The sequence below is a fragment of the Helicoverpa zea genome, chromosome 22 (genome assembly GCF_022581195.2).
Source record: "Helicoverpa zea isolate HzStark_Cry1AcR chromosome 22, ilHelZeax1.1, whole genome shotgun sequence".
Lineage (NCBI taxonomy): Eukaryota > Metazoa > Arthropoda > Insecta > Lepidoptera > Noctuidae > Helicoverpa > Helicoverpa zea.
In genome coordinates this window covers 4,979,153-5,003,330 of record NC_061473.1, presented here as the reverse complement: position 1 = coordinate 5,003,330, position 24,178 = coordinate 4,979,153, and the positions used below count along the sequence as shown (strand labels likewise).

At 36.6% G+C, this 24,178-nt stretch overlaps 1 protein-coding gene across 4 annotated transcripts; it reads left to right on the top strand.

Annotated features, from left to right (window-relative positions):
* Window positions 1–463: 463 nt before the first annotated feature.
* LOC124641108 (protein DEK-like) lies at window positions 464–24,178 on the top strand. 4 transcript variants are annotated; one of them, XM_047179087.1, is made up of 17 exons: window positions 464–614; window positions 2,176–2,245; window positions 12,985–13,088; window positions 14,526–14,627; window positions 15,069–15,169; window positions 15,448–15,577; window positions 15,981–16,109; window positions 16,647–16,809; window positions 17,192–17,353; window positions 18,502–18,587; window positions 18,844–19,008; window positions 19,391–19,501; window positions 19,847–19,967; window positions 20,266–20,429; window positions 20,753–20,905; window positions 21,517–21,689; window positions 22,080–24,178. In XM_047179087.1, the coding sequence occupies exons 1-16, from the start codon at window positions 573–575 to the stop codon at window positions 21,523–21,525; spliced, it is 1,812 nt and encodes a 603-aa protein (XP_047035043.1). In that variant the 5' UTR covers window positions 464–572; the 3' UTR covers window positions 21,526–21,689; window positions 22,080–24,178. The 4 variants fall into 4 exon arrangements, with proteins under 4 accessions (XP_047035043.1, XP_047035042.1, XP_047035041.1 ...); XM_047179086.1 differs by having other exon boundaries at window positions 20,245–20,429; XM_047179085.1 differs by having other exon boundaries at window positions 2,176–2,353.

Genomic DNA, 24,178 nt, shown 5'->3' with positions numbered 1-24,178 from the left:
TTTCCATCAGAAAATCCACACTGACACCACACAATATTTGAATAAAATCGGATAAAAAATAACCAACATAATACTCAAAAATATAATGGAAAGCATTAGCATAGGCAATAAAAGTTTCATTTTCACAAAATTTCATGTGGACAAACTTATTGATTAGGGTTTATTTCATCAGAATAGGTTAGAAATATTTAATTATGGATTTGTAAATCTGTGTTTTTAATTAAGCATTTACATTATTACTCAATCTTGTTAAAAATATATAAATCTAATTGTAGGTGCTTGGTATATCGTACACTCTCTAAATAAAAAAAAATAAAACTTCTATCTTTGTTAAAATGGTAGTTAATTCAAATATCAATTTATTATTTATCCATGATGCCAATTAAGTGATGAAAATGGTTGAATTATATGATAAACAAACCATTTTAGGCTTTTCAAATTGAAAATGATAGGTCGATGCACCGGAGACAACAAAACGTTCTAGCTTTTTTTCTATGTTATGGGTGCGTGCATTTGTGTTGTCCGGTGTTTGAAGACGCTTGGAATTCGCTTTCAATTTCTTCGTAGGAAAAATGTCGGGTGATACCGATAAAGCGAAAATCAGTGACAATCAGGTATAGTTGTGAAATATGTTTTTGTATTAATTTTCTCTGTAACAGTGCGCGTCTAATAAGATGAATTTAACTTGTGTAGTGGTGTTATTTCCGTGTTATATCACTAATGTTTGCCTGCGTCTCAACATGGCTGACAGAACGTTTGCTTCCCGCTAAAAGCGGGAACTACGCCACGGAGGGTTGTGATACTAGTCAATATTTTGCAATAAAAACTGTGAATGCCATCTTGATCAGTTATCGAAACTGATTCTAATGGGATATTTTTCAGGATTTCGCATATTTTGGCCACCCCCGCCCCTTTGCATTTCGTTGCAGGGCCTTTGTTAATGTGCACGATGTTATATGACATTGATATGAAATCCGCATGACCTTGATATTTCGTTTCTTGCGATTATTCCATTTTAGAGGCAGCGTGATATGTTGTTGTTCCACTGAGTCGCGGCCTCGCGACTCATTATTTACGCTCGGAACTCGGCCGGCGATGTAAATAAAACATAAGTATCCTTTCGGGGGCCTTTATTGCTGACCTCTTTAGTTTTTTTCCGGTACATTTTTTGTGTTAGTACACGTTTATGGCGCGAACGCAAAATAATTATCAAGAAATATCTTGAAATGCTCATCGGATTTGACAGGAGAGATGTAGAATATTCCTTTTAATGTAATCCATAGATAGATATTGTATGTACACAGCTGTATACGTCTTACTGTAGTGCTAGAAGGAGAAGTATTGAAGTTTGTGACTTATGTCTATTTACATAAGGTTGATAATTGAGTGGCGGCGCGCGGAAGTGACGCCGACTTCACCAATAGAATGGTGTTCGACATGCAGATTTGGCAATACATAATTGCAATATTTTGTATTTTTATTTAATAATGATGCATTTTTTATCAAAAATTTATAAATTGATATATTCATGCAAAAAATCATGATTTTTTTTCCCAAGTGTCAAGTAGTTTTGCAATACAGGTACTGAATTGTTTCACTATCTTGGAATTAATTGCTTTCGTTAATAGAGCAACCTCCTTGCATGAATGTATTATGGTCATGCTTACAAAGCAGTCTTGCTATTGTGAAAACATACACTTAATACTTGCTTTATTCTTTTACCGGCAGCACTTCTATGCTATTCACAATTTTTGGCCGAAATTGTCTCTCATGGTATTTTTGTGTTGTTAACATAAAAAATTTGTAATGTTTTCTAGAAATAATTGTATCAATATCTATGTATGTTTTACTAATAACTGTGACAATGATGAAATTAGAATCTATTACATGCAACTGCATCAGTACAATTTATTCCACATATAAACTTATTTAATTTGTAGCCTTGTGCGACATAAGTAATTAATTATGAAGTAGAAAATTTCTGATGTAATTTTGTATGGGAAATATACCATTTGTACCTCCTTCGCTTCATTATCAATGCAAATATATGAAAGAGATCAAATATTTTACTCACAAGTTGTTTTACTGCATCATATAAAAAGCTGTATTTTTATATAAAAAAAGATAAGATATTTTACATGAAACAATTTCCAATGGGTACGTATTTGTGTGCAGGATGAAGATAAGAAGTCTGGGACAGGCGATGGCCAAACAACAGAAGACGAGTCGTCCCAAGACTCGAAGGGTGAGTCGCAGGCGACTGCGGACCCTGCCCCAGTCCAAGGTAACGCCGATGTAGATCAACCAGACACCAAAGAGGAAGATAAGCCACCTATAACCCAGCCTACAGAAGGTCAGGTTCGGGCACCAGCCCCCCAGTCTGGTCAATGTGTTCACAAGTCGGTGTTCATCTACATGGCAACTAACCTTTTTGGGCTGATCTCGACCTCATTTGCGTGTTAACTTTGTGAAAAAAAGTTGTAGTTCTTAAAACTGCCGCCGCAATGGCGCTAGTGGGCTTGCTTGGGTTTTGAGAGGGGAAAAAATATTTGGTGTTTTCATTTGTGTTTGTTAACAGTTTGTGTCTGTATGTCCTCTCGTTTTGATCAAAGTTGACGTGCAAAGAATTGTGTTGTGTCATTTCATATTTTTTAAATACATTACTAGCTCTAACTTCATTATAAAAAAAAAACAAAAGTAAAAAAAAAAAAAACTTAAAAATGTCCTTTTTCAGAATGTTATATAATTTTAACTATGCATGACAAGAAAAAAAATAGAAAAAAATAGGAATAACTTCAGCAATATAATACTTGTACAGAGCTCATTCTCACTAGTATTGTATTTGCATATCATATTATTGTATTTTAATTTTACATCGCAATACACCTCCCATTTTATCTCTGGACCGCATCAAAGGTAAGTGCCTAACATTTAAAACCACAATATAAAAAATAACTTATTTTTTCATACTAATAAGTGAAAAAAAAAACTAAACTGGCAATTTCAAGCACTTGGCTGTTCATAAGTCAAATGAAAGTTTCAATGCAAAAAAAAAAAACTTTAAAAATTCTGTTCTCGTATTTTTCTGTACCTACAATTGGTTTTGCCGCCATTATTTAAATAACAATCTGTTACAAAAGACTTCGGCTTATTCCCTAATCGACACTAAAAAAACTTCAGTGAAATAATTATAATTAGTTCAATAGCAATAATTTGCCTATTTTGAAGTCCCCTCCCGAAAAGTCCCCTCTTCCCGAAGCAACAAAATGCATACAATGATACAGAAATGGTTAACTGCAATTTCTATAGGTAACATGTTCATCTGTTGTTCCGAGAAATTCGATATAATTTACGTGGAGCTAATGTCAAAATTCAATCTCTAGTCAAATCGACAGATAGATTATATATAGAAATCCGACATGTGTTGCATAAGATATGTACTGAATCGCTTCTACTAACATTCAGAATAAAAACCCGAGCCCATAACATGATAAATCAACATGTAGAAACGTAAATAAACTGTCGAAAGCGCTGCTATAATAGTAAAGTTGCAACCTTGTCATTATTGATTTCCTTGCATAGCATTCACGGAGGCTTCAATGGCGACGTTTTAGTGCGTACTGAGTAATACCGAATCGTTCCCAAAACTATTTAGCTTATATTTGTACTCAAATAAAGAATCCTTAACTCCTCTGATAAAAATATGATCTATAGAAAATTTTCTTTCGGAATTCGAGTAAGGATTTCAAGAGCTCAAAAGCGTCCAAAATATTTGTCAGTGAAAGGACTCTCTGCTCGCGTAAAAACAGGTTTTAAATAAATCTAGGTCTATTTATGTAGTATGAAATTAACATGACTATCCCGCGCAATGTAAACCTGTTGAATAAGAATAGGGATGTACCTACTCTCTGTCGAGCGAAATATGCAAGGGATACACGTGAGCGCGACAATTTACTCTGTTTTGACAAGACTATGAAGTAGTAGCATTTGTTGCAAATTATGAGAACTTGAATTAGACAACAAACAATTAGGAGCGGTTCTAAGTGAAATCTTGAAAGCCTAAAAAATTGAGGTCTTGAATTTATAATGTAAACGTTTCGGAAACTATAAGAAGCCTGAGCAGTGGCGGATTTACCAATAGGCCAAGTAGGCCAGTGCCTAGAGCGGCAGATTTAGAGGGGCGGCAAATTTTGCGAATTTTTTTACAGTTTTTTTTTTATAATTATACGAGTACACAATCCATATATAAATAAACGATTAATAAACTCACTGTAATATATGCTTAGGTTTATGTGATCATGAATTTTAAAATATTCCAATAGCGTTTCAATAAAAATAAATTGAAAAATCCGCTCGCTTCGCTCGCGGTTTCTTCATCTTTTCTGGTTTATTCTGCGCTCTTTGAGTCCAATCTAACAAAAAGTTAAAGCACCGAAGTAGCAAAAACAACTGACGCTCTACGCTGACGATTTCTAAGCTGTTCAGGAGGTGGAGGACTTTTGTGTCCCAAATAATTTCGCTTTTGTGTCCTCAAAACTCAACAAATTAAATATTAAAATTCCTCCAAAACAGGAAATATGGTCTATAGTGCAAGCTTACTCACCAACAGAGCAGTCATCTACTTTAGAAATCGATGCATTTTACTCAACTCTCAACATCGCCCTAAAAAAGTACACATACAAACACTGCATAGTAATGGGAGATTTCAATGCTCAGATTGGAAGTCCACGAAATGGAGAAGATATTGTACTTGGCCCTTACATCAGAGGGAAAAGAACAAGGAACGGACAAAAACTAATAGAAATGGCGATGGAAAATAACATGAGGATAATGAACAGCCTATTCAAGAAAAGAACTTCAAAAAGATGGACTTGGGAATCGCCAGGCGGCAGTTTCAAAAACGAAATTGATTACATCTTAACAAATAGACCAAAATTAATTGACGACTGCGGCACCATTTATCTAAATTTTAATAGCGACCACCGAGTCCTCAGAGCACGTCTGAGCAGGTCAATGGGCACTGTTAAAAGTCGACCCTTCAAAGTCAGAAGACCAACACCAAATAACAAACAAATGTTAAACACCATCAAAGACAAACTGAAATTAGTGACAGAATCATCCTTTGAGGATATAAATACTCAGCAGAAGTACAACATACCACATGAAATATTGACATTGAGACCAGAACCTGATACTAAATATAATACGAAGGATAAGAAAAACTTGTCAGAGAAAGTAATTACACTCCTAGAAGCAAGATCAAAACTGTTAAATACTACAAAGAAAACAAAAATTATCAGAAACAAAATAAGCGAAATAAGTAAAGAAATCAAAAACCAAATAAGAAAAGACAGAGAACGCACTAGGCGTGAAACTTTTGAAAAATACATAAGCAAAACCGGAGGTATTAAAAAGCTCTAAAAATTTTAAAAGAAAAGAAAAACTGGATACCCAATATGAAAGACCGACTTTCGAAAACGAAAACAAAAAGATATGATAGCAACAATAGCAACTACATTCTACGAAAACCTTTACTCCAGCAAGAACCAAATAGTAAACACCACGGAGGAGAAAAGACTAGCGGAGATGCCCTAACGAAAAATCTCCTAACAAAGCAGCGCGCCAAAATTCGGGTGAGCGGGGGACGAGGAACGTTACTGGCTCCACCCGTGCTCCACCCTTATACGCCTTTTATGGGAAGCCACCCATTTTTTGTAAATCCATCTAGCGTGGAATAGGATGATTAAAATCTAACCCTAAACTAACATCGACCACTAGTGACATACTCAAAAGTAAAGTAAATACTCAAAATTAATAATTCTTTTAAAATAGTAATTCAATTAGAAAGTTTAAAGAAGCATTCATTTGAAATGAACGAAGAAAAAGAGAGAGATAAAAAATTTAGAAAATTAATTGTTATATAAGTATTATTTTGTGCAGAGAACATGCCCCACAACAATTTATTTACTCCTCCAGAAATGAAATAGGTATCTAGGAACCATTAAACGGAGACTCGATGAAAAATCATTTTTATCCACCACGGGTCTAAAATACCCGCATGGTGTAATTTAAGTATCAACTTATGGCATTGTGTTAGTTCGTCTACTAGCCACTATGGCATCACAAGCACGAAAATTCGTTCTATTTGTTCTAGAACCGTGCTGCGATGACTGTTGTTATTTTCGATGTTGCCACATTACGAAATTCACCAAGAAAAATGGGAATTAAAATTATAGGGACAGTGCTTATCAAATTAGAGTTTTCACAACTGTATCATAACGGCGCATCCACTAAATAAGTAGCAGACTTTATGTGAGTCGGATGTTGCTCTGAGTAAAGGTACATTCAAAAAGTATGTACGGCAAGAGAGATATACCTATGTAAAACATTGCTGATCTATTCTAATATTATAAAGAGGAAAACTTTGTTTGTTTGTTTGGTTGTAATGGATAAACTCAAAAACTACTGGACCGATTTTAAATACTCTTTCACCGTTAGAAAGCTATATAATCTGCAAGTAACATAGGCTATATTTTATCCCGGTGCGGGCAGTAGCTCCCACGGTACGCGGGTGAAACCGCGGGAAAACGGCTAGTGATGAATATAAATAAATCTACATAGTTAGAGTTATGATTAATTTTAAGATAATTGCAGCTTTTTTAAATAAGACCTTTTTTAAGAATGGGTGATTGCATTTTCGATGTCTGGTAGCACTTAATTTTGTAACGGGTCTCTCTGTCTTGATGAACACAATTTTACTTCAAATATACGTAAGTCGACTACTTACCGAAAGATGGTGTTTTTATAATATTAAATTTTCATGATAATATATCATATGTTTTGGTTTGTAAATAATCTATAAAAAAACTTGTAGGATGCAAGGATAAATGAAGCTGCTTTTTAAGGCAAAAATTGGTACCAATAATATACATTGATACAAGATGACAATAATACAAATTCACTTAGAGGTTCTAGAAATGCAGCTATTCCACGACAGATGTCTCTAGCAAAAAATATGTTTTAAAGCTAAAATATTACTTACACGTGAAATGTTATCCTATGGTATGTTTGACTTTGGATCCTGAGCAATTTCTACAATTAATGATAGCGCATTTCATCGTTTTAATCGAGTAACAAATAAAATCTGTTGAAATTGTGGTAAAAATACAACCATCACAAGATGTCAGTTTGATGTAAAGGACGGTATATGGGCGGTGTCCAGCCACGCCTGCCGTGACGTAGTCGTGACGTATTTGACCTACCTGAAGGCGCGTGACCTACCTGCGTTAGGGCATCTCCGCTAGTCTTTTCTCCTTCGTGGTAAACACCAACTTAAATAACACCGACGCGGTTCCACCTATACTAATAGAAGAAATATACAAGGCAATAGAAACACAGAAGAAGGATAAAGCTCCCGGCCCTGATAATATCAGCAACGAATTACTTACAGATTGTAAAAACGAGCTAGTACCACTACTTAAACACATTTTCAACGACATATTGCACACCGAGGAAATTCCTGCACAGTGGACTACATCAACAATAATCCTACTCCATAAAAAGGGGGACAAAGGAGAAATTAACAACTACAGACCAATAAGCCTAATGTCGAACATTACAAAATTTTTGCAAAAATTGTCCTAAGGCGAATAACCAAAACTCTTGATGAAAACCAGCCCAAGGAACAGGCTGGCTTCCGGTCAGGCTATTCAACATTGGACCATATACTAACGGTAAGACAACTTTTTGAAAAAGCCAAAGAGTTTAAAGTGCCCTTCTACTGTTGCTTCATCGATTTCAACAAGGCATTTGAATCAATAGAACACAACAGTATCTGGCAATGTCTGAAGAAACAAGGAGTCGACCAGAAATACATTAGGATTTTAAAAAAAGCATATACACTAACAGTACAGCAAGAATAAAACTAGAGTCATAGCTATTTTTATTTTTATTTTATTTTTTATTTTATTTAATATATGCTTAGGTTTATGTGATCATGAATTTTAAAATATTCCAATAGCGTTTCAATAAAAATAAATTGAAAAATCCGCTCGCTTCGCTCGCGGTTTCTTCATCTTTTCTGGTTTATTCTGCGCTCTTTGAGTCCAATCTAACAAAAAGTTAAAGCACCGAAGTAGCAAAAACAACTGACGCTCTACGCTGACGATTTCTAAGCTGTTCAGGAGGTGGAGGACTTTTGTGTCCCAAATAATTTCGCTTTTGTGTCCTCAAAACTCAAAAAATTTGGCGCTCGCTACGCTCGCGACTTTTTCACTTTAGGCCGGTTTTATAAACTCGTTTTGGTACTTTACTGTTCTAAATCTTAAAAATTTTGCGCTCGCTGCGCTCGCGGCTTTTTTACTTGACACTGGTTTCTATAAAACTAGTTAGCGCTTTATAACTTTGCAGTGGTATGACTCCGGTTTCTTTATGTTAAACCTAGCAAAAAGCACCATGAATGATTTCTACACAATTTTTAAGTACTTCAATTACAATTTTAGTCCGTGATTATATTGTGTCGTTTTTTTGGGGGGGTGCCACCCGATGGGTGCGCCTCTGATATAGTACCTACCCGAACGAATGAACCGATTTTAATTTAGTATTTTTTTTGTATTACAGGTGTTTTACGGGCGAGTTTCATGAAAATCAATTGAGCCGTTTAAAAGTTACAGAGGTTTTACGCTTTAAAGTCGCCGTCAGATAAACTTGTTAGGTCAACATTAAACTCTTCGGTACATAGCGGGTTGCAAAAATAATCTAGTAACTGACAGAAATATCATTAAGTTCACAATCATTAGGGGCGGCAAAAAATGAATGGCCTACTAGCGGCAAATTTGTAAATCCGCCACTGAGCCTGAGCATATTTTTCAGGAGAACTTAGACTAGAATTAGGTGCCTTAAGCAAAATGTTTAAAGTAGGTACTCATGTTTTACAAAACCAAATGTAGTGTACCTAACGACTGATGGATATTTAAAGAGATAATCATTCGAAGCGCACCCGGTAGTGGCACTTCAACTAGAAGATAAATCCAACGCCATTATAATGTGTTACATTAGTGTGTGATATTAGTAATTACTGATTCAGGCTGGGTGTATAAGTCTGACTCACTCGAGCCTGCAAACACATTGACCCCACTTCACTACTACAACGTTGAGAAATCGGGGCTCTTTCTATACTGGTCTTATGATTATTCTGGCCGGACTTAATGTATACCGGTTTTAGAACGAAATTGTGTCTATTTCAAGTTTTTGACGTTGCTAATTCGTAGTCTATTAGTGTAAGTAGTCTTGTTTTACGCAAAAAGTAGATAAGGTTCTTAAAATTACGTTCGCGATCTCATCGTCTCATGTAAAAAATACATGTTCACGCAGTGTGCTCGACTCCTAATATGCATGAGAGAAATGTATCACTCATTCACAATTCAATGACTACGATATAACAATATCAGGATTTCTACATAATGTCCGCACCTCATGAACATTTTGTTCACTTACTAACAATCTCTTAGCATCAAGTACTAACTACTTAGTTTTATCCGGCGAGATTCAGTTAGCATGTCGAGCAATTTAGCCAATCGTGTGGGCACAGCCGCGACCGCTAAGTACATTTATTTCATGCGTTAAGTTGTATTTAGAAAACACTACTGTTTTATTAATGGGTCGACGCTTTTTTTTCAGGAATTTGTTAGCTTGTGTTTTTGTAAATGCGTTAAGATTACGTCAGTTGAGATCAAGATACATGATTATATTCGGAACTAGAGATTTATTATAAGTTTAGATTACAATAAGCATGAAGAACAAAAATATTTAGACCGTCCTTTAGATTAGCCTAAAATACTTTTTCTCCCACTAATTTAATACAGGCGTCCCTTTTGGAATTAGATTTAAACATAAAACAGCAAACAACCAAAAAGCCTATAAATTATAAAAGCCCTTTTCGTTTATAGATACAGAAAAATATAAGATACATGAGAAGTCAATTATTACGTGTGAACATTTCCTAACACGTAAAGAGAAATGGATGGACATTTTGCACATTCAAATTGATTGTAGCTTTAGAACCAAAGGGCATTGACACATCGTTGATCGTACATTGCTAAGATTTTATACAATAACCATATAGGTAGGTAGGGCCTATACATGATGAGAGCAGATTTGTTCTGTTCTTCAAACATTCATTTCCAGCAAAAAGAAAAGCATAAAGACAATTAAATGATGATACTATCATAAATTAGGCTATATTCATTAAAGTTTCTTTTTTTTTAATATTGTATTAATATTTTGTACATTTGTAGACAGTGAGAAAGCCATTTTATTTCACCACTTCGATCCGCGTATTATTTTCTATTTAAAATAAAGCTCTTGAAGCGTCAAGGTTTAGCGATCATATCTCAAAGATTGGTATTTTCAATCGGTTTATCGTAGTTAAGCCATCAAAACCCTGTTGAACCCCTGATGGTAATTATATCTCAGTGCACGCTCAACAGGCTGATACACCAAGTTTTTGTTCCTATGGACCCGTAACATTATTATCTCGGCTACTATTATTTGTGTAAATTATATAAATTAAATTGATAGCCGCTATCGTCGACCGCTTATCGCGTTCGCAAATCTTTTGTGTCTGCACCAATTTGAGTTCTAAATGATTAGTGAGTACATTGATTTACGCAATGTACATATTTTTATTTCGATTTATTTTTTAGTATCACAAAATAGATACCTACTATGATCTTTGTAATAAAACAAATCTGGAAACAGGAATAGCATTAAAAACATGCAGTCAGTATGGCCCGCGTCTCTCAAATTATCGCATGATAAAAATCTACAAACAGTGCCATTGTACGATATCGCTTTGATATTTTAATCACCAAATATTGTTCGGTTAATGTAAAACACTGAATCTCACCTCTTCAAATTATCCTCTCGACTTCTTCTAAGTAATTGAGACTTCCAATCACGGAGGAGAAAAGACTAGCGGAGATGCCCTAACGAAAAATCTCCTAACAAAGCAGCGCGCCAAAATTCGGGTGAGCGGGGGACGAGGAACGTTACTGGCTCCACCCGTGCTCCACCCTTATACGCCTTTTATGGGAAGCCACCCATTTTTTGTAAATCCATCTAGCGTGGAATAGGATGATTAAAATCTAACCCTAAACTAACATCGACCACTAGTGACATACTCAAAAGTAAAGTAAATACTCAAAATTAATAATTCTTTTAAAATAGTAATTCAATTAGAAAGTTTAAAGAAGCATTCATTTGAAATGAACGAAGAAAAAGAGAGAGATAAAAAAGTTAGAAAATTAATTGTTATATAAGTATTATTTTGTGCAGAGAACTTGCCCCACAACAATTTATTTACTCCTCAAGAAATGAAATAGGTATCTAGGAACCATTAAACGGAGACTCGATGAAAAATCATTTTTATTCACCACGGGTCTAAAAACCCCCATGGTGTAATTTAAGTATCAACTTATGGCATTGTGTTAGTTCGTCTACTAGCCACTATGGCATCACAAGCACGAAAATTCGTTCTATTTGTTCTAGAACATGTCTAAAACCGTGCTGCGATGACTGTTGTTATTTTCGATGTTGCCACATTACGAAATTCACCAAGAAAAATGGGAATTAAAATTATAGGGACAGTGTTTATCAAATTAGAGTTTTCACAACTATATCATAACGGCGCATCCACTAAGTGGCTGACATTATGTGTGTCCGATGTTGCTCTGAGTAAAGGTACATTCAAAAAGTATGTACGGCAAGAGAGATATACCTATGTAAAACATTGCTGATCTATTCTAATATTATAAAGAGAAAAACTTTGTTTGTTTGTTTGGTTGTAATGGATAAACTCAAAAACTACTGGACCGATTTTAAATATTCTTTCACCATTAGAAAGCTATATTATCTGCAAGTAACATAGGCTATATTTTATCCCGGTGCGGGCAGTAGCTCCACGGTACGCGGGTGAAACCGCGGGAAAACGGCTAGTGATGAATATAAATAAATCTACATAGTTAGAGTTATGATTAATTTTAAGATAATTGCAGCTTTTTTAAATAAGACCTTTTTTAAGAATGGGTGATTGCATTTTCGATGTCTGGTAGCACTTAATTTTGTAACGGGTCTCTCTGTCTTGATGAACACAATTTTACTTCAAATATACGTAAGTCGACTACTTACCGAAAGATGGTGTTTTTATAATATTAAATTTTCATGATAATATATCATATGTTTTGGTTTGTAAATAATCTATAAAAAAAACTTGTAGGATGCAAGGGAAAATGAAGCTGCTTTTTAAGGCAAAAATTGGTACCAATAATATACATTGATACAAGATTGATACGAAAATAATACAAATTCACTTAGAGGTTCTAGAAATGCAGCTATTCGACGACAGATGTCTCTAGCAAAAAATATGTTTTAAAGCTAAAATATTACTTACACGTGAAATGTTATCCTATGGTATGTTTGAGTTTGGATCCTGAGCAATTTCTACAATTAATGATAGCGCATTTCATCGTTTTAATCGAGTAACAAATAAAATCTGTTGAAATTGTGGTAAAAATACAACCATGACAAGATGTCAGTTTGATGTAAAGAACGATATATGGGCGGTGTCCAGCCACGCCTGCCGTGACGTAGTCGTGACGTATTTGACCTACCTGAAGGCGCGTGACCTACCTGCGTTAGGGCATCTCCGCTAGTCTTTTCTCCTTCGTGCTTCCAATGCTAAGTTCAAGCTCCTATAGAAATTGGTGGTTAATGTCGCACTTTATTTTTTTATTACTACTGTAAATGTTAGTAAGGCGTAGTGTATTATACGAATTACTAGCTATTTATTGCTATAATTTTGGCATATTATTTAAATGTACATAATTTTATTACACGAACTGTGCGCGGCATCTCCAAATACGGGTCCTTACCAGCCAGATATATGTCATACAAAATGTTACAACGATACTTTTTTGTCGCGCACAGGTGATTCAAAATCAACAACGGCTAACGGCAAGGATGATGACGGCGCAGGAGATGACTCCAAAGATGACAAGAGAGATGTGAAGGCCGATGCAGATTCTAAAAAGGTCAGTGAAATAAAATTGTACTTATAACCTTTTTGGTTGTGGGTCTATGGTACGAAAAAACTGTTCATTTATGTCCCGACAAGCGAGCAAAGTGTTTAATGGAGGTTTTGGCATGGTGTTATACATGATACTTTCCTAATGAGCTATTTATACTAGTAGAAGGTTTCGTTAACATGATCGCCTTATGATAGCAAAATGAAAAATACTTAAATAAAATGCATGATCAACGTCAGGTCAAGGTTTCTGAGGTGCATAAATATATGCAAATGAGAGTCACCCTACACTCTATCTCGCAAAATAAACCTGTTCGTTTTACCAGCAATCTAATGACGTAAACATATTACATTCACTTGTAAACTTCAAAGATAATTTCCGTTTCTGAAAGTTAGTATGAAAAGAATTGCGTTGAGTTACCCAAGAACTACTCCTTTATGCTCATGCATCGTATTCTCCAGACCTCAGAAGGTACATAGGTTAGGTGGGTTTGAGTCATCTTACAGTCCGTTAAAGTGAGGGGTCATTTAGACAAAAAAAAAAAATGAAAATGTGTTCCGCGGTCGGTTCCGCTCTTCCAGTCTAATCAACAGTAATCTTGCATAGTAGAATAAAAGATTAGCAAATTGTCCGCCTCTCAAATCATAAGCAAATCAGTCTGCTGTCTAGATAAAGGCAGTTTCGTATTATGTAATTTCATAAAAAAATATACTTACTTTATCATACTACCTATGTAGTTACATGCATACACAGTTTGTGAAGAGAGCGAAACTAAATAAGTGTAATTATTTAATTCATGATAAAGCAAAGACAATAATAACTAATAGGAATCAAAACTTCCTTGCTTTTTAAATGGCCACACTAAATCACCATTTGCTAATATTACATCGCTACAAATACGAGAAAACTGGTTTAGCTTGTTCTATTCATTCATTAGATATTCGCGTTCTTTGTTAAATATAGTTTTCGTACAATTATGACATAGTGATCGAAATGCGTGTTAAAAAGTCTTTAGGCCTTTTTTTTATCGTCCCACTGCTGGGCACAGGCCCTCCTCTCATGCGGAGAAAGATTGAGCATTAATCACCACGCTTGCTCAATGAGAGTTGGTGATTTCAGACTTTATAGTCCAGGTTTCCTCAAGATGTTTTACTTCATCTTTTTATCAGCCATATTAAAATAACGTAATATAATTTTAATTTGTCATTAAACCTGTTATAAAGTACATTTAGAAAGCTTAAACGTTTACCGACTTCTGAAAATACAGGTAAATTGTCGGTATCAGAATTGTATCGGCGAACTGAAAATAACACAACCTCCGGTGTCAAGGACGCGTCCCTCTCACAAATAGCCTTTATTTCGTACATAACGGATGAATATAGCTCATTTCCTTTTTGGGGGAGCTAGTTTACAATAATTCTAAAACTCATTTTCAATACTTAGGAAGAAAATGGCGAGGCGCATGATGAAGATGAAAAGGATGACGTAAAGGCTAACGACAAAGGTGCTAAGAAACCCGCCCCTAAGAAGAAACCCAAGAAAGAGGTAAGGATGTCCTAAGGAAGCTATTTTTTTTTATATAAAAAATACTGTCTTGCCGTTTCATGGGAGTAAGGGTGCGTCCTTTGTGGACGTATCAAAGTGGACGCGATCCGAAGCGTACTTCAAGATAAATCGACTGTTTGTTGTTTTCGTGTCGCGTCGCGCTGCTTCGCGTTCGCTTTCAGATCGCTCGCATAGGACGCACCGTAACAACTTCAAGTTAAACCCAAAGCTGAAAGCTCACGTCCGACTTTTTGTAGTACAGATAATCGGACCGATTTTTTGTAGTTCGTTATTACTAGGACTTTCTGACAAAACTTTTTGTAAGACATGTGCTTTGCATTATTGATATCAGTTTACAAAAAGTCGGTCACCCAATTATCGTTGGCAGGCAGCCTAATTAGTTAAAACATGTTGGTGGTAAATAAAATTTCTCATTATTAGGACACTGAGGAGGAAGATGAAGAAGAGGAGGAAGAAGAGGAAGAGGAGGAGGAGGAGGGTGACGAGGGAGACGAGGAGGAGCCCAAGAAACCTAAAGAAAAGTAAGTTGCTGATCACATATTTAGAAAATTTGCATTAGGATTTGGAAACCTTATATTATACCTTCACGTATAAATGGCATTTGACATACATTTATAGATATTTTTTTCTGATAATCCTTTCATAACAGAAACCTCCAAGTTGTCAAAATTTTTCTGATGAAAAGTGTATATTTATTTGTCATGTTTACGCCTTTCACTTATATTTCTGCCGTTTTCAGATCTTTGTCTTTATAGCTGACTAAAATGTTTATATTGCTTAATCAATACGATGTTTACAGAGTAAAGAAGCCCGCAAAGAAAGCTAAAGATGACGACGAAGGAGACGACGAGGAGGAGGGCGAGGAGGAAGAAGAGGAAGAGGAGGAGGAGGAAGAAGAAGAAGCGCCTAAACCTAAGCCCAAGAAAGAGGTAACCTACACCACACTTAGACACATCACTTCATTTTTCTCTTCGCGTTCCTTCAAACTTTGGCTGAACGATCACATCAGACTTTTTAGGCCAGATAATAATCGAACCGATTTTTTGTAGGAAGTTTTTAGGGTTCCCATGCAAAAATTGCGATATTATCAACATGCCCCATGCCCCCAAAAATGATACACTTGAAATTATGGTTACCTACCAAACGGGCTGCCAAACAAATTCACATCGCATCGCAATTTTGTGTAGGCGCCCTTAACATTCTACCAACTACTAATAGTTTCGAGTATTTACTTAACAACATTTAATCTTATCAACCAGGACTTTCTGTAACATCCTTATTACTAATACCTATATTAAGAGCAAATAAATGATCCCTATATTGTAATTCTAGCCAACAGAACCGCCAGTCCCTCTGCCGGCCGGCAAGGGCATACCTCTGGGCCACATCAGCAAAGTGGAGGTCTCTCTATCCAGGTTTAAGACTCAAGACCAGAAACTGCTGCATCAGTATCTGTATGGGGTGAGTTTGTACTCCAAGAATAGATCATTTATATTATATTATGCATTTTATGATATAACTAGACAGTCAAAGTCAAAAACGTTTATTGAAAATAAGCCAGTTTTTAGATAAAACGTCAAATTTACAAAAGGGCAGCACCCACAAAACGCCTTTCGGCACTTCCTAGTTTTATGGCTGGGAAAAAGAAGTGTTGAAGAACAAACTTCCCAGCAACACAGCTGTCTATTACAATTAAATTACAGCTATACTATTCAAAATTGTTTTAAATTATATTCACAAAAAAAGAAAACACTTTTTATACACTTCAGAGCTGCCGCTGTCTGCAATCTGTAAATAATTCGAAAATTTGAACTAAATTACCCAGGACAATAAAGATGGTTTGACTAATTCGATAATTAAGTAAATGAAAGCTAATTTCCCCAATTAAAAATCATGTGTAAATGACAAAATAGTTAAGTAGTGTCTAAAAAATCTGTTCCTTATTATAAACAGTGATGTCATCACACAATATTAATTAATATTGAAATGTTTTATCAGCAACTTTGCCTGGACCGCAACGTGAAACGCAACATCAAGAAGTTCAAGGGCTATGAGTGGGCCATTGGGTCCTCAGAATACAAGGCCAAGCTTGAGGAAACCACTAAGATGGAGCCCAAGCAGCTGCGGACCATGTGCGAGATGTTGGACCTTGATAAGAAAGGTAAGGAAAATTATTTATTTTAGGGTGGAGTGGGGGTAATTTTGTTAGAAAAATGATGTGTAGTTACATCATGTGTCCTCTATTGACCATAAATTAAGTAAAGGAATGTTAATCATTTGTATAAAAACCTGAGTTAAGGAAGGAACTTAGTTAATTTTGATTGTTTGCTATAATATTATGTTTAGATTTCTTTCTTATAATTAAAAATATCGACTATACAATGTTACCAAGAATATTGCCAAGACCTGTGTAACCCTGCCCTCTCAAGCAAGTTATTTATTTTTCTCTGTCAACGTGATATAGTCCTGCACAGCTAGTATTCCTTTTTGTCTATGAGTGGCAGCTCAAATAAGTGTGTACTGTACGTATGTGGTGTCCCCAGGATCGGCGTCAGAGCTAGCGGCGCGGCTGGTGGGGTTCCTGCAGCAGCCGGGGCCCAACTCGCCGCACGCGCGGGGCGTCGCCCGCGCCGCGCCCGCCGCGCCGCCCGCCGCGCCCGGCGGCCGGCCCCGACGCTCCGCCGCCGTCAAGGTGCACAACAGAGGTAAACATAACCTTAAATTAAGCAAACTAGACTTTATATTTCGTCAAATATACAAGAGTTGTAGACCGCATGGCGACAGGTTAAAGAGACAAAATAAACTAAAAAACAAATCAATTGTGTCAATCAATCCCTAATTGTGGGAATGCGTTAAGTCGTTATTAAAAACTAGCTTTCGCCCGCAGTTTCACCCGCGTCCCGTAACCGGATGGTGCCAAAACTATCCTAAAAATCCTTCTCCCGGGTCTAAGTTACCTCCCCTCTAATTTTCAGCCAAATCGGTTGAGCCGTTTTCATGTTATGTCGTGACAACGGAATGCGGGTTTCATTTATATATCGTATCGTTATCTATCTATATTTATATACAACATGTAACGTAATTAACGCACACCCTCAAACACCCCAATTAGAATATTATGTTATAATCATAATACATACACTGAATTTTTAATTTAACATGTATATGCACTGTTATTTACTAAATTAGTTATACCAATTCTTGGAGAACTTTTTGGTCATACTACTACGCACGCAAATATCGCGCCGCGCGTCGCTCGACTCGACACAACATAACGAAACTACGGAAAAAGCCGACAATACACGAAGTCTTATTACTTTGAGTTACGGTCTATTTGAATTTGTTTTGCCTGTACAGGGTTAATATGACAATAATTTTCGTAGTTTTAATTATTTTTGGGAAAAAAATGACCTATATTACAAATGATAAAAATCGATTCAGTAAACGATTCTGAACAAACTAATACATGCTGTATATATAGATAGATAACGCAAGCTCTGCGTTGGAGCAAATGGGAATAAAAGAATATGGAAATACTTTAACCAACTATGCTTTTTTTTGTAACTTCGCCCAAATTGTAACCTGCTTATCTATACTAATAAAGCTGAAGAGTATGTTTGTTTGAACGCGCTAATCTCAGGAACTACTGGTCCGATTTGAAAATTTCTTTCAGTGTTAGATAGCCCATTTATCGAGCAAGGCTATAGGCTACTTTTTATCCCGGTACGGGAAGTAGTTCCCATATATGCGGGTGAAACCGCTGGCAGAAGCTAGTAGTCTATAACGTAGTAAATAGTTAGTCTCTGAAGATTGGACAAAACGAATTCTATAATTTAATTGAAATGTCCAACAGGCTACTCTGATGAAGAATACGAGACAGATCCAGAGACTAAAGTGAAGGGACCCAAGCCTGCCAAAGATGGCTCAGAAGATTCAGATGTAAGTACATTATTTGAACTTCCATTACTTTTAACCAATACACAGTTTACTGGGACATATGGTCTGTACGAATCATGGAGCCGAAGCAGATCAACCAATTTTTCTTGAATTTAATTGAAAACATGGTTTGCCAGAATGTTTCTTAGTTGTCATGACTTTATTGGGATTTTTTTTTATGAATTGGTAGCATATCATCGTGTAAAAATTTGAGTATTTATGTCAACGTATAGGTAGAGTAAGTGAATGTACATTGCAGGGCTCGTTCAACCCGAGCGGGTCGGAGGAGGCGGACTCGGACTTCGACCCGGAGGCGGGCGAGCCGGCGGCCGGGCCGGGCCGCAAGCGCAAGTCGGCCGGCCGGCGCCGCTCTTCCGCCAAGCCGGCTAAGAGGGGACGCAAGCCTAAGGGGAAGAAGGGACGGGTATGTAGCATTGACCTTACGATACTTTACCAGATAATACGGCCGACATTTTGGTTAAAATTCTGTTCTGTGTACAGGGCAGATGATTGTCAAGTTACGGCTGTGTGAGGGCCAGTTTTAATCTTGTATGATTAATAACATTTTTCATTGACACAGTAATACTGATTGAATCTTTGCTTGAAGTACATTCTACAATAAATCAGCCAAGGGCCATAGACAAGCCATCTCTATAAGACTACTGGATAAAACTACAATATTGAAACTTTGCATCAATACCATACCACTGGACCAACCTCGTTTTTAAAAGATATTTTTTCATAAAAGAGTTAGTAGATATTCATATTGGAAATATTTAATTTCATGATTTGTATTTGTTGCGCAGCCAAGTAAATCAGGTCGCGGCCGACGAGCAAAGTCCGACAGTGAAGAGGAGAGTGAAAAGTCGGAGAGTGAGAGCGATAACGAGTCTGGAAGCGAGGGAGAGGAGTCTGATGTGAGTACAATATCTTTATGACTACTGGACCTATTTGGCATACATATTTCTTTTTGGTGTACTTTATTCAATTATTGGTGTTTGTCTTGTGTTGTGTCGATAAATGTTCTTTATTTTTTGTTGCAATTTGCGTGATCGAATTCGGCAAAGAATGACGCCCGCATATTTTCTGTCTGATCTCAGACAAAACTTTACGTCCTATGTTCTGTTCAAACGGCGTAGTAGGTCATACAATGTTGTTGTCCATATTTTTACCGTAGAAGACTTTCGAAGATTCATTGTGATGATCCAAATTCTTTATTATATATGTGTGATAAGAGATAATATAATGTAATTTTGTTGTAGGAGCCGAAGTCGAAGCGCGGTCGCGCGGCGGCGCCGGCGGCGAAGGGGCGCAAGGGCGCGGTGGCCAAGAGCCAGCCCGCCAAGCCCACGCCCGTCAAGCGGAAAGCGCCCACGCCGCCCGGTATGTCACACTGCTTATACCCACATTGTTTTCTCTATCGAGCATATTTTATATACTATCCATCCCCCGACCTTTCCGAAACACCTCGTTGGTCGATCCACGAGGTATGTATAACTGCCCACAATTTTTGTTTTAATTTGTGTCTCAAGAAAGATCATTTGCTTATGTAAACTTTTGCAGAAATTAATTTTCCTTTCCTATGTTTTACATTCCTGAGACACCATTATTTTTCGTTTATTTTTGTTTTTATTTTGATTTATAAAATGTTGGGATTTAGCTAAGAAAAAGGCCCCAGCAGGCAAGGCTGCAGGGCGGCCGGCCAAGAAGGGCAAGAAGGCGTCTTCTGAGGAGGAGTCCGGGGAGGGCAGTGAGGAGGAGGAGGAGGACGCCAGTGACGAGGAGGAGGAGAGCGGAGACGAGTCTGACACCCCCGCAGACAAGAAGGCCAAGCGGCCGCCTACTGTGAGTCAAGTCAATGCATTTAAATAGTTGCAACTCGGTCACTGAACTTAGCCAAAGATTTTTACAAACATAAACAGACTTATATCGCCTTTTCAACATTATATACCTTATCCTGCCAGAATACACCACCAGACAAAGTAGAAAAAATAAATGTAACACATTCTGACATGAAACTTCGCTGTCTGACTGTTACCAGTCTTTATCTAATGAACCATGATAGTTATACAATAAATAAAAAGTTCACCAGACATTTGTTTAGAAGACGTTTCTGGCTACATCTACCATGTTATTACTGGAACTAATAGTAACTACATATGACGCAGGACGAGGAGATCAAGAAGTACGTGAAGCAGATCCTGGAGGGCGCGAACCTGGAGCAGATCACGATGAAGACGGTGTGCAAGCAGGTGTACAGCCACTACCCGGACTTCGACCTCGCGCACAAGAAGGACTTCATCAAGGCCACAGTCAAGTCGGTTAGTAACTGCTCCTTATATATCGTGTCCCATAGAAACTCCGCCACACATGACCAATGGAACTAGTTCACGTATCCATAAAATACAGCTTAAGATATTCTAAAATTATGTATCTTTCTGTTGGTAAAACAATTTTCAAAATTGGTTCAAGCCCCTATGGAAACAGGATGGGTTTTTAGTCAGTAAAAGTCTGACACTCCCTCACCGTTGCTAACCCGCTGCGGGAGGGATCATTTGATTTTTACCATCGTAATAAAAAGCCCCTACGAAATTACAAACTTACCTTACGAAACTTGCCCTATGAAATTACAAACTTCACATCATCAAAATTTGAGAGTACATTACTACTTGGATTTCTCAGTCTTGTATCTAATGGAAACTTCTACGATTTTTTTATAGTTTCCATTTTTGCATTGAGTAGCAATTCAAGGGGAATTCCTGAAATGGAAATATAGCGAGGACAATTCTGTCTTTGTCCACGTGGTTCTTTATTTACAGGAATATGTAATAATACTTATGACTCCCTTGCATGCTTTGTAACAACTTTAGATCCTAAAATTGCATGACTTCAAAATTATGTTTAATTTATTTTTTTATTTTGTTTGTTGCAGTGTATTTAAGATGATAGGAGTTAAGAGCGGAGTGTAGATGTCTACATAGTATACCTATAGATTATAAAAGGAAATAGCTATATATTATTACAATAATAATATATTATGAATAATGAATAATAAAAATAATATGAATGAAGTGGAACGGATAAACACCCGCTTTACTTTACAAGGTAGATGTTTTGCTTATTTTATTTTTTATTGCCTTTTTTTTCTTTTTTGAAACGGATGTAACATTATTTATAGATGAGTCGCGTTTTGAAAAACCTTACCTACATCTTAATAACTTAAAAATATTATTTGGGATTGTCCTTACGAATTTATAATCATGTTACAACCAGATAATGTGTTTGATTGCCAACCTTATTATTGCAAGATTTTGTTATCTTTTAAACTTTTCATTACTGTTTAAATTGTGTGATGTTCATGTGTGAATTGGAATGTCACACATACATGGTATGGTACACTAAACTAAATCATGTGTGTCTCAGTGTCGAATGCTCTGCAGAATATAATTTACTATTAGTACGTAACACTAACGCATATATATAATTTGTCCGCAGCTCATATCATCGTGAGCAGGTGACTATTCGGCCGCAAACACATACATAGTCGAGTAAGCACCACTTAAAATACTTAGACTAATGCCCGCAAGCCGGCCGCAGCCGCACCGCAACATACTACTCCTAGATACAACAGTCTGTTCAGCCGGCGCCGCGGGCCTATGTAATTTTTATGTTGTAGGAATAATTCCCATTAGAGTAAGGATAACCCAAGTAAAACAGCTCTAGGATATATAAGAACGTTTTATTTTAACTGTGCCTGTATTAGTAGTTACGATCACGTTCGTTGATTATGTTGAAGAATGCGGCTCGTTAGCTAGTTTCTGATGTATTTCCATTATTCCTAGAGTTATAAGTTATAGTTCGATAATAAAATGAATATTATTTTTTCTCATAATCAGTTACATAATAAGATGACGATTTTGTATTTACAACATGAAGCTGCCGCACGATCGTTAGCGTAAATTCATAAGTTTTATATTTAAAATGTTGTTTTTGTTTTCATAACTTGATTATTATTTGCTTTAGAGCTGACAATCGGACAACAGCTTTGTGTCGAGTTCGAGTGTAAACGAACCGCAACATATAAAGCACATGCTTGTAATGATCTATGTTAAAGTACATTTATGTAAGCGTATTCCTAACTGTCGAGCCGCGTTCACTTGCGCTCACAAGTCATTAAGCCCTTAAATATACAATTATATGTACAAAGTTCAGGAATTTTGATTAGCACAATGTGCTCATTTATTTATAAATTTATTTTGACAAAATCCAAAATTAATTCAATATAGTGATATCACTTGTAATAATCCGCATATTATATTAAGGATTTAAATACTAGTGCTATGAAATCCAAAATTAATTATTTTTTTATTGGGATCGAGAAGACATTGCCTTTGCATTTTTTTTTATTATAATTAACTGGTACCTACTCTATCACAAATATATTAGGTATGCAAAAATTATAGGTATGTGTAAAATACCATATTATTTTTCCTATTTTGTTTAAATCGTTAATTTTGTTGTAACAAGGTGTTTCGGGAAAGTAAGTTTATATTTTTTTAACGCGGACGTAGGCGGTAAAAGTTTTCTCGCAGTTCGGCACTATCACATAACTATTCGATTAAGGGTCGGCTAAGTGTACTTTAAGAAGTGTAAATATTACACAGTACTTGCAATTTATGGGGATGATGCGTGTGAAGTGTTTGGCACATTCATGTAATACGTGGAGTTGTAATCGTCGCATTGTATCTATGATCTTCATGTACTATTAACGAGACGATGGATGCTAAACGTTCATGTAAATGCGTGGTTTCACTGTGTGCGTGTACCGCGTTGTAAATTAGTTTGTTCCGGTATGTTAGCGTAATGTTCAGTACATAATGTGTTCATGTTCGCTACTGACACTGTCTCGTGTCCCACACGCCACTCCCGCCAAGTGTGTCCCCCCTAGTGCAATAATCGTATCTATAACGAATACATACATAATTGACCGTCATCCATCATATCACTGTGTGACAATCCGAGCTTAGCTTACCTAAGACAGGCAATTCTCTCGTTACATGAAATAGTGCATAAGTTTATTTTGTGAAAGAATCAATAGCTTCTTATAATTTAGGTGCTGCTATAGCATTTGATATTGTTTCGATGTAACTTGTGGCCGATGTCGCCAAGTCCCGTGGGTGAAGCTAACGTAGGTGCGGGCTCGGCCGCGCGGCGACGCGGTGCAATGCCTTCACTCGTAGAGGTGACCTGTTTTTGTCTATATTCGATAATCTCTATCCGTGAACCGCATTGGTGATGAGCAACCCTAGACTTTCAACATCATGTTATTGCTAAGGGTTGTAGCGATGTCCTATGTTCAGTTTCCTTGAGTTGATAGCCGTCTCCCCGCGTGCTCGAGCCTTTTAGCTATAAGATAGGTTTAATCAACATTAAATGTGTATTTGTGAATTTTTAACCTTATTTCGGTTGATGTTTCTTTATAAATGTGTAAATGGCTGAGATCTGTAGCGACGTAGTGACATGGAGTGATAGCGAGTGACTGGTTCCCCCTTTTACAATTGGATAATAGATAATAAATAAATAAAAGTTTGAAA